Below are 12,123 nucleotides of genomic sequence, written 5' to 3'. Positions count from 1 at the left end.
TTACTCAATTAAAAGTACTGTATTAATCAAACCAATTACTTTAATAAAATAATATTTTATTTAATTCGATATTAACGTTACATATTATTCCAAATTTAGTTCTTGCATCCAGATATGCCAACACGGCAAGCCATAAATTAATTTGTCGCGTCGATTTAAGTAATCTGACGTCCCATCATTTTAATGTAACTTCTCAGTGGAAATTTCGACCAAACGAGAATTTGCAGCAAGAAGCGTTACTCAAAATCTACTGTAATTCGTTATTAAAATGAAATTCGGAAAGTCGACTTAGCGGCAATTGTGTATTTAACACCAAGTGTTAAACACGTAACGGCCATAATTTAGTAACGAATACGCCCACACATTGTCGAAATCTTCTAACGTCTGCCGGTACAATACAAATTACTGCTAAAAACTATGAATTAATATAAATGATGTACAGGGTAATTCAAAAAGCACTTAATTTCTGTGCTGTCATCAAACGTGGCAATCAGTTTTACAGAATCGATGGAGGAATTAATTATAAAAATAAACAAAGTTCTTCACTTATCTACGTGTCGTGAAACAGGCATTTCACAACCCAAATTAGCCAAAAGCCCAATTTGACCAGTTTTAGATGAACATATGCGCTTAAAATCTTTATAAATTTGCAATGCCGCAGAAATTACCGATGTAGTTAAGGTGCAGAAATTCTGCATGGATTAAGGAAGACTTAACGTAGTCTTCGGTGGTCAAGTGAACACCCGTAACTGCGGAATTTAGGACTTAATAAAATCCAACAAGAACCGAACGGCACAAAAGCCAATTGTGTTTCGTGCTCTTAGCAACGATAGCGTATGAACCCGTTACCTTTGAACCGAAACGACTGTTCGAAATAAAACACGTTTTGTAACTAACCGATTCCGTAAGTCGTCTGCTTAAAATTCTACATTCTTTCGAAGTTTCGGTCCTTTTTGAAATCACCCTGTATTTATTAATTTCTTATTTTAATTCTTAGTCGTGTTAATAAATCATTAATTAAACGTTTTAATGCTTATAGTTAAAAATAACTGTTAGCGATGTTAAGTTTAATGCGGTTAAAACAGAAATGCTGAACGAGAACATACACAGTACATGAAGACAGAATTTTAGATCATTTATTAGTTCATAATACACACTATTTCACTCCAATCTTTGTCTGAATACCACGTGTAATATAAAAACCATAAATTTTCCTAAAAATTCGTTTTTGTACCTTTGTTGTGTATGTACACATTAGATATATCCTAAGTGTAATGAATATTTCTTAAATTCTATCTTGAGAATATTAAATTAGTTAGAAAGTTTGTGCTGATTTGTACTTCTAAATAAAATAACCCTATAATAAATTTTGAATCAAGAATGTATTGTCCTCACTCTTTTGCAACCTTGGCTCATTAATTCAAACAACTGGAAAATATCTGAATATCAGGTTTTTACGCAATTTTTAAAATAGCTATTGTCCTCGAGAAACGTTTCATTAATATTGGGAATGACAATGACCCGAAGCATAAGATCTAAAAACAAACGCTTCATTCTCACAGAAAAAACTGTCTTCTATATTAAACAGAACAGTAATTTTTTTCAATAATTCTATATTTCAATTATTACAAACTGCTTGGAGCAAATAAAATTAAGTCTGATTCCTTTAGAGGTGATTTTAGGACTTAAAATCTACTTTTGGATTGACAATTGTCTTATCTGCAATTATTGAAAATCAGAAATTATTTTTACTATCAAATAATCTACTTCAATTGTATTGTGTAACAAATTAGTCTTAAGCACACAGTTATAATATAATCTGTTAAAGTTGGAACGGTAGTACACTCACTGTGCTTATTCACAAATTCAATAGCTTTGAAAATGATTTATCACTTGTACTTTCAATGCATTGCACCAATTAAGAAATATTTGTTGTTTTCAATTAAAACTTCATTAGGTCCCTATTAGTTTTTAATTGAAAATCTTAGTTGGTTATAAATAACTGTGATAGAAATAAAAGCTTTGTAATTTGTTTTTCTTGCTACAGTGGTTGCATTATTTCCAAAACCTATTATAGCATCATTCAAATGCACCTTATGTTCTCTCCGTTTTATGCTAAAATGTAATGGTAAATATATTTAAATTCAAACTGTGTGAAAACATGCTACAGAATAAACCAAACCGACACTAATAAATCACCATAACACTTTAAAATCAGCACCGACTTTCCAAACATTGTATACAAATATGTTTTTATGGATACTTATATTATTAAACTACTTGATTATAACTACATATGTACAAATTTTTTCTACAATACCTTACGTGTAAAATTAAGAAATGTTATTAAACATTAAATGTTGCAAACCTGGAATATGATTGTATTGATGTCAAAGATCTTGTAATTCAATTTAATCTACAAAAATAAATACATGGAGAAAGATTGGTTATTAAATTAAAATAGATGAAACCTTAGGGTCTGTAATCATCTGAGTTATTTTTATATCTCATACATAGCTATAATTTTCCCAGTTTACACTTGGTATACTGTGGAAGAGCTACGAATAACTATCTACAATTTTTTTTACATTTCCGTCCGTAAAAATTTGTTAGTGCGGCAATATATTGTCATCTTAACCAATATAATACTTACGTTTTCTTCTAGGATTATCGGCGGCATCTCTCGACGCTATCTCGGCGTGTTAACGAAACTTAAGCAAACTCGCTAATTTCAAAAAATTATCTGAAAATCGTTATCTAAAATTTTCAAATAATTTGTTTCAAAAAATTATAATTCTATCTTCGGATACAAATTAAACTTATCTATATTCTGGTACTTATCGGTCACGGCCGCCACGATGCCGCTTTCGTGACGACGTTGCTTCCGACGATCACCACTCGCGACTCATCCGTGCAATTCTCACTACTGATTTTTAGCCTCCTGAAAATTGACACCTATTATTCTATTTAAGCATACACGATAAACATATTTAAAGTGAATCTCAATTACACACACAATTACATTATTAATTCAATAACAGTTAAACTTAATCATTTATCGCATAAGTTCATAAAATTATATATATAAATTTACATACAAATTTCTGTAATTTTGAAATTTATGTGATTAGTTCATAAAATATTTCAGTATTTTTAATAATCATTACTGAAATAAAACCTTTATATTCTAAGTGATAATTGTTTGTTTCATAAAAATAATTAAAATCTTAAACTGCAAATCATTAGAACAGCATTATCAATTTTATTCGAACCATCGACCCGATATTAATTCTTAGCACCATAAAGACAATTAAATCAAAGTTATTTCAAGTAGTCAAATGTCAATATTCAAAAGTTGATTTCTGAAATATAGAATTGAGAGTATTAATAAATATTTGGATTATAAAAAGTAACTACTCTCTCATTCAATTGATAACTTTATGCTCTACAACAACAAAAAGTTATTCTAAGTACCAAGCTGAATTAATTTGATTATAAAATTATTCCTTATCTACTCTTTTAAAAATGATTATGAATCTAATATCTGTCAATAAATTTGATCATACTGTTGCTGGAATTATGCCAAAAATGATCGTTTCTTTATGTTATCCTTCATATTTATTTCTTTATTTTTTGTTTTGAAGTGTAATCAAAATCATCTTTTCATTTCTAACTCTACATCTCTCAATAAGCTCAATTACAAGACAAATAAAATTTCCCAAGTCAGATAATTATTCAAAAAACTATCGCTTTTGCTTCTTAATATCTCTACTTTTTTCCACTCTTTCTTAATGGTTTGAATAACTGATCTTTTCATTTAACTTTGTATTTAGTTTTTAATTAATGAAATTTTCCTTAAAAGTACAGGCGTTTCAATAACTGACTTTATACAGGGTGGGCCAGCGAAAACGAAACGGCAGAGTGTTCGTGTTCGTCCAAGCAAAGCGCTCGGACAGGTCGATCTTTTGCTCGAGGGGACATCTTTTGCAATAAAGTTTTTGCGATTCTGAATAGAAAAGACAACAAAAAATTTTAAAAACTCATTTATTTTGTATTAACTAAACAAACATTTATTTCGAAAAAATTGTTTGTTTAGTTAATATTCAGAATCGCAAAAACTTTATTGCAAAAGATGTCCCCTCGAGAGTAAAATCGACCTGTCCGAGCGCTTTGCTTGGACGAACACGAACACTCTGCCGTTTCGTTTTCGCTGGCCCACCCTGTATATATAAAACCACAAATTCAATAATCCTTTATTCTTAAATAAGTTCTTATATCAACCTTATCCTTTGAAAGTGATTTGTGATGAAAAATTTAGGAGTTTCATGGGTCTTCATATATGAAGTCTTATGTCAAACTTTGAGTGCATATTCAAAGTGAATTATTAATATTGACAAAGTTATTTTAAAAATTATGAAAAATTAGTACAGTCCATTTGCTGCAAAATTTCTGTTCGGGCAACATTCAATCACATATTTGCCTGTGATCCTGGTAATTCGTAAAATTCGAGAATATTTTTGTCATTAAAAATCTCGAGGAAGTTGGCCTAATTGGGTGGGAAAACGTGATTGGTATAGGACAGACGTGGGCAAATGCGGCTCTTGCCGAAAGTGTTAATTTCTGTTTTTTATTATTATTTTTTACAATTTTATATTTATGATTTTGTGAAAATATGTTTATTAAAAAAATTCAATATTTGTTTTATATTTGTGTTATATAATAAAATCGCGTGCCTTACCGTGCTATCCGCCACGTCGGTACGGAACTGCGGCTCTCGTGCATTTTGCAAAACCTACGTTTTGGCTCCCACTGAACTCTTGCTTGCCCACCCCTGGTGTAGGAGAAAGCTTATTAAGGACTTCTCAACACTAATCTCATGTTTGTGTACAAAGCAACTGTGCTACCAAGCATAAAGTTTACTGTACAATTAGCATTACCAAAAATTACATCCCAAAACTTAGTTTCAGAAAATCTTGCAAAAGGTTCAATTTCCTCAATTTGAAAAAATTATAGTACATACTAATTGCATATATTTTAATTAATATTGTATGTGTACATTAAATGATGCTAGATTGATTAATTAGCAAAGTTATGGTCCAACAAATATAGCATCATTTACTTAATTTACTGTATATTTAGCCAATACAAATATACTATAGTATACGACAGCCTTTCTAAGTATATAATAGTGTTTGCACAATATCTATTTCACAGAATGTATCATGGATGTTACGTGCAATGACTGGTATTTTGCAACTGTGTATGTTAAATTTTAGTTATATTCTGGACATATTTCTGTCAATTTGTTAAAAATTTATAATTTGTATAAGAATAATCTAATCAAAATGATTAGTTATAAAATTTTCTTCATTCTTTTTTTTTATAAAACAACTATTACACAACAAATTGATTTAAAGTTATTGAAAAATTCACTTACATGACACCAACTCTTGCCAAATGAATTACTTTAATATCACCTCATTGAATAAATTTACAAATGACACTATCGATACCATTGGAAATTTTTTCACATCTTCATAACACAAAGTTTTAATTAGTTTTTCTATTAAAATTGATCTGTGTAACTCGAAAGAAAAAAATAATTGAACCAACAATAAGCATATAGTGTTAACGATTTTAATTCTAAACTGTATACAGAAATATATTTCTAATTGACGTATTCTACAAATATACACACAGAACAGACATTTGAAAATTAAGTGATTCTGATGATGATAAATCACAACTGAATGAGATTTAAAATGTTAGTCAAAATTTTGCAAAAGAATTTAAGTTTGTAATATTCATCTCAGTAAATAAGGAATAAATCATACGAATTCTATAGCTTGAGTTGAAAAATTATCTTGCAGTTTAAAAATTGATAATTTTTAATCAACAAGAAAAATCAATTTTCAACCAAGATTTTTATCAATTCATTTTAATTGTCATAAACCTGTTTAATAATAAAATATAAATTACTAATTGATTTTATCAATGTAGTTAGGTCCATATTTTAGCTGTAATGATGTACCAATTGCAAAAAGAAATGCATAGAGTAGTTAATGATTATCCTTAATATTCTGTATCAACATAAAGGAATGATACACAGAATAAAACTTATTCTATGATTTTTTTTATCGAGATAAGTGAAGTTATAAAAATTATTGATATTTGATTTCTATTCCATAACAAATAAAACATCAAGTGTATTTTATGGACTAAGTTATAACATAGAATGCTGAAAGTTTCTATATTTTCACACTCCAAATTCGGTACTTCTCAGCTTAGCATCCAATTACCCTTATGCTATCACCGCTATATATTTGATAAGATTTAAAAATTTAAAGAAAAAAATTGATGTCCGAATGATTTGTGAATAATAAACAAATAGCGCGTTTCCAATTTATTTTTTCTTCCACGAAAAAGTGAGTATTGTCATTTTAACGAAAAATAATTTAGTTAATGTCAATATGCTTGTCTAAACTACCATTTGTTCATTGTCTTTTAAGTTATATATATATTTCCTCAATGCTGGAGTTTATTAGATCAAACTGTATTGGTTTCACTGATATATAATGGTTGAATACAAGCAGACTAGATGTTGAGAGTAAAATGTCCTGTGTACGGTAAAAAATGAAACAAAGTATTCAAAATTAGTGTAATATCAAAAAATTTGAAATCTTCAATTGCATGTCAAATATTTTAGGCCCTATAAGACATCAAAGTTTGATTCCTGACCTCTCATAGAATACCATGTCTGTTGATTAAGCACTACCTGCCTATTTTTAATACTTTATTTCATTCATTATTTTAAACAATATTCATTGTGTCCTACCATTGATTATTCTTTGTTAGATTTTATAATTATTATTTATAGTTGGTTTATATATATGTAACTAATACTGTTTAAAAAACTTTTTATAAACTGAAATATATGAATGTCACAAAGTAAACATGAAATATCTGGTTACAGAGATGCCAACATGAGAAGAGGGTCATCTTAACACCGGACTGTGTGTCATGGTTGGAGAGCCTGGGGAAAAAATGGTGGAGCAATGCACTTTCCACCCCCACTTCTGATATTATGTCACCACTCCAATTTTAAGACTAGAATAAAATTAAGATGGGTTATGAATAAATAAGTTCTAATTCTAAACAAATTATAAAATTATAATTTGTTTAGAATTATTATCTGAAACAAATTATAATTTTATAATTTGTTTCAGATAATAAGTTACTAGAGGCTTCATTTCCAAGCTCATCACTTGTTAAAAATATATGTCATGACAATCCATCAGTTTCCCCATGCTGTCATTTCTATTTTTTTCCATGACAAAAAAGTCATGACAACTTTAAAGCCAAGTATTTTATGTATATATATAAAAAAATAATTAAATTTATAAAATTAATCTAAATTAAATATATAGATAAAAGGCCCACTTTATTGTTAAGTTCTTAAAATTATGAATATTTATTAATAAATTATTTTATGATAAAGTTTAAAAACAAATTTATACTTCTCATTTGATAGGATAACTGACAGAATCCACCATTTTGTTTGTGTCATGAATACACTATACAGTCTTTTACAATACACCTGGTCATATCAGAAGAGCACCTGTCATTTTTAGACATGAGTATGTATCATTTTTGACAGGTTTTAGCACAACCATGCAGCTTTGTCATGCATAGGTACAACTTTTTGACACACCCTTAACAACTCGCAAACTAGAAGCACTCACTGTCTGTCCATTCCATGTTATTGGTATGAATGTACCAAATGAATTGAAATTTGCCATACTGGTAATTATATGTGAACCAAGTACTCAACCACGTGATTGCATTAGTACACTTATTCAAAAGTATAAAAATTTGTTCCATAGTTCTTGAAGGGTTATCTATAAGCCCATTATTTACACGACTTCCTTAGAAACTACGGAAAATCTGTAGTAGTTGGCATCTCTGTGGTTGGACTGTCAAAGACAGTCTCAGATGGAGCTCCTAGTACTTTGGAAAAATCAATTAACTCGCTTAATTAAAATGCTGTTTTTAATTCACTCAGATTTATGTTAAAATATTTGATGAAAAAAATTTGCTCAAAATTGTTTTGTATTTATGTAAACTGAAACTTTTTATAAGTTTAGTCAAAAATCATAAGGCTTGTCCTACTGAATTTTTTAAAAATCAGTCAGTGGGATGGTAGATTAGAATTTTCAGCAAGTTAATTCATGTGAAAACCAATTCCAAATTTAAAAATATATTCTAATACTAATGTGTTACAGAATAAAATTACTTACTTATCCAAAAATAACAGTCATTTACACAAAATATTTAAAATGCCTACAGTAGCTTAAATCATTTTTATTAGTTTATGATATATCAGCAAATACCATTAAAACTTATGTTTCTAACATGTCGAATATTTAACAATTTTTGCATATTTAAGCAACAACACTACTAATCACTTTCATTGCTTCTATTTTATAAAAATTATATGGCCATTGTATTGTAGCAATATAAAAATTTTTAATATGGTTGTAATTTGGTCTCTCTAAACATACCAAATAAAAAAAAATTTTTATTCTACAATTTTCACAACTATTTGGTAATTTAAAGCTAGTTTTAACCTAATATCATGTATCTACTAATGTGAGGTAATAGTTGGTATCTACTAACAATGTGTTATCTTTTAAACAAGTTTTTTTAAAATAAATGATTATGTTACCCTAATAAATTTAGTATTTGCCTCTTTCATCCAGTTATAAGCATACATTATCAGTATCATAATTTAAACAAGCAGCGACAATTGTTTCGAATATACATATAACCTTTATATAAGGACATATGGTTTTCGTACTTGTGTAAGAAATGTTTGATTTATATATAATGTTTTGCCGAAGAGAAATGCTAATTCGTAAGTGAGGAGTAGATGTTTTTGTTACTTTATTCAAGATCTCAAAATGTAAAAATTGTTACTTCTAATATTAAAAACCTCTTATAAATTTAGATATTTTGAATGTTTAAAATTTATAGAATTCCATTTTCTTAACTGATATAAATATACTTACCAAGAAATTCTTAGTTCATCCAAAATATAGTTTGGGAAAACTCTACGCAACTACATGCAGGCGATGTCTTAGCAGAACGTGAACTTTAATTTTATTGCATCAGATTTAATTCCATTGTATGCTGAAATGGCGACTTTTCATTACTTAGGTGATATTATATAGTATAACATTATACATAGTCACTTATATTATTTGAAAAATTCTCATTAAAATCTTAAAAAGTAGGAAAAAATTTGTGATCATAAAGTACTTTCAACTTACACAATAGTTTAATTTGCGTGAGGGATAAATTCATCAATGTATCTGCATTAACATAAAATTTTTAATTTTCATTAAATGAACCAGGTTGTTAAAAATTGAGAATTATCTTCATACCAGATAAACTGTTTTATATAAAACTTTTGATTTGTATGAAAATAATTGAAAAATTTTTCTTATCAATTTATATTTTTAATTTTAATATACATATTAAAAATATAAATTGTTTTACAAACAAAGTATGTGAAATGTATTAGTTTATTACAAAAAAATAAATAAATATATATATATATCAAGTTTCAAGTACACCTTGATGCTTTATTTAATTTACTTCTTAAAATTAATACCTGTAAGAAAAGGAACGATAATCCAGCACAACTTCCCGTTTCATAACAGCAATGGCTTTCGGCAATTTCTATGCAGTTTCTCATGGAATAGGTTGTATTCCACAAAAACTCTATAAAAGAAAACCGTTCATTCACTTCGGGGGAACAAAAATTAAAGTATACTCCAAGGATGTTTCAATACACTCAAAATGTATTAAAAATTCAATAAACCTACACGTTAAAAGCATTTTAAGTTCGGTCAGATTCTAAAACATCGTGTTTCCTTTTCCAAATTACACGAATTTTGTATAAACGATAATTAAAATTACATATAAATAAAGTAACTGTGGTTTTTGCTTCTTTAAACTTAAACTTCTCGTTAGAGGTTGCAAAAATGTTTGCGTAACCAGATCTGTTTAATAGAAACGGCATTTCCTAAACAAACGTGGTTAAGACAAACAACATTGCCCACGCACATGCAAAAATTAATGTTGCAAACATTCAACTTAGTTCTGCAACATACCAAAGTTCCGTTCCGTCCGCAGGCACCAATCTTCAAACCGGACGTGAAGGTACGATAGGTCGTCAGAGTGCATCATTGGTCAATGAACCTAACCTTAAAAACAGTGATCGAGCATAACAAAAAAAAGTGATACGTGACAACTAAAAATTATATAATAATAAAAACCTGAAAAAGAACGATTAATTTGTTCATTCGTACACACACACAGAGGAAGAGAGAGAATTATTTATCGCTATCGCAACATTTTTAATATCGGGATCAAAAATACGAAAATCAAACGATTTCGTTAACGTTCCCCCGCAGTTCTCGACCCGATATTAAAAACGGCGGCCAGGACCCAAATAATTCCGAATTCTCCCGACCTAGGGTAAAACTGCTGAAAAAAATTTTTAAAACATTTGACATTTTTATAAAATCATGCAAAGGTTTTAATTTATATACTTATATATATTTTTATCTATATACAAAATTAATTACAATATGTACAAACATTTAAATACTGGATGGTCACATTCGGTTAGGATCACACATTTAAACCTGAATTTTACCGAATCAATTTGCCCGCCGGTCTTGTGCGACTCTTTCTAGAGACCGAGCAGTGGAACGCCGTTACCACCTCGGGAACTGCAAAGAACCAGATTAGACGTAAGAACATGACCAACTTTTTACATCGTCACGTCCATCCTGAGTATAGGACCATATTCTTCATTATTACTAATCATTAATTATTTATCATAAAGGCTCATGGGAACACATTCTCATACCATTTGGCGTTGCACTTTTCAATCTTTGAAAGAAACCGTTCAGTTCGAAAGGGTCGTCGTCATCGTCGTCCTCGTGAATTTTCGTCGACGTCACGTCCACGCAAGACTCGATGGCGATCCTCGCCTTCTTGCACATTTCCATTTTCATCTCTTCCCATTTCCTCTTCCTTTTCAGTTGTTTCTGTTTCAGTTCTTTGTCTATTTTCTTGTACGTTTCTTCCAGAAGCACTTCTATTCTTAAATTACCGCGAATTTTGTTCTTTTTTCGAGCGATACTGGAAATCATATCTAAAAGTTCGTCAGTCTTCATATCTGTGCTATGAATAACCAAAGGATACATCGTGCAACTTATAATTAGCGCACCTTCGTCTTCGTAAATTTTGAAAACATTAAATAATTTCCAATTCTTTCCGACAAACGACGGACTTCACTAGAACACAGTAATGGCGGCCAGAACCGAACAGACAATGAATGCGACTACGTCATCGGGTAACTATGACGACCTACGCTTCGTCGGTGGCCTCATCACATATACGTACGCCGAGTCGCGAAATACAGTCCCGTAATGTAACCATCCGTCGCAGTTTAATTAAGAAAAACTCTGATGAAATATATAAATTATTACAGTACTTTTAATGTTTAGTAATAAATATCTGTAATTTTTAATTAAATGCAAACTTTTTGTATTGAATTAACGCGAATGAGTAATTCTTATTACGATTGTAAATCGGTTTAACAAGCGCCATCTGATTTATAAATTAAGTAAATGAGTTTTATTTAGTTAAAATAAATATATTCCTTTATTTAAATTATAATTTATATAAATTATATTAATAGAGAAATAGCTAAATAAATACATTAATATTTATAATATTTTAAAGATTTGTTCGATTAAATTAATAGTAATTATTTCTGTTAAGACCGCCGCGCGTTTTCTTTTAATTTCTTTTTAATGAATCGTTCGTTGGTATTTGTTAAACTGTTAAGATTGTTTTTTTGGTGAATAGTTAAAATAATGGAAAAATGTTGACACTCTGACCCCACTTTATCATCGAATAAGATACAATAAATTTTGGTACTTTTATAATATAAAATACCATATATAACATTATAGAGAAATATACTTATTACACAAATAAAGCATGAGAAAAGAAGTTAGGAGTTTTGGAGTGAATAAAATGAAG

General features: G+C 29.2%; 1 protein-coding gene across 8 annotated transcripts; it reads right to left on the bottom strand.

Annotated features, from left to right (window-relative positions):
- Positions 1-35: 35 nt before the first annotated feature.
- On the bottom strand, positions 36-11,439 carry LOC136988095 (uncharacterized). Of its 8 annotated transcripts, XM_067285905.1 has the most exons (6): positions 10,940-11,439; positions 10,176-10,799; positions 9,674-9,783; positions 9,330-9,371; positions 9,069-9,189; positions 36-3,362 (listed from the first exon to the last, which is right to left on the bottom strand). In XM_067285905.1, the coding sequence occupies exons 1-2, from the start codon at positions 11,277-11,279 to the stop codon at positions 10,720-10,722; spliced, it is 420 nt and encodes a 139-aa protein (XP_067142006.1). In that variant the 5' UTR covers positions 11,280-11,439; the 3' UTR covers positions 36-3,362; positions 9,069-9,189; positions 9,330-9,371; positions 9,674-9,783; positions 10,176-10,719. The 8 variants fall into 8 exon arrangements, with proteins under 8 accessions (XP_067142006.1, XP_067142002.1, XP_067142004.1 ...); XM_067285901.1 differs by having other exon boundaries at positions 9,674-10,799; XM_067285903.1 differs by having other exon boundaries at positions 36-2,941; positions 9,674-10,799.
- Positions 11,440-12,123: the final 684 nt, after the last annotated feature.

This window comes from Centruroides vittatus, unplaced genomic scaffold (assembly GCF_030686945.1).
Source record: "Centruroides vittatus isolate TY-2023 unplaced genomic scaffold, ASM3068694v2 scaffold_3046, whole genome shotgun sequence".
In the NCBI taxonomy this organism is placed as follows: domain Eukaryota; kingdom Metazoa; phylum Arthropoda; class Arachnida; order Scorpiones; family Buthidae; genus Centruroides; species Centruroides vittatus.
Note: the sequence above shows the minus strand (reverse complement) of the source record. Positions and strands in the feature narration are given on the sequence as shown.

What these genes read in the sequence shown, in the direction of transcription:
- LOC136988095 (XM_067285899.1), bottom strand. Translation starts at nt 11,279, where the DNA reads ATGTATCCTTTGGTTATTCATAGCACAGATATGAAGACTGACGAACTT. An exon ending in GAAAAGTGCAACGCCAAATG is followed by an intron (nt 10,800 to 10,939) that starts GTATGAGAATGT and finishes GGTTCTTTGCAG; the next exon opens with TTCCCGAGGTGGTAACGGCG.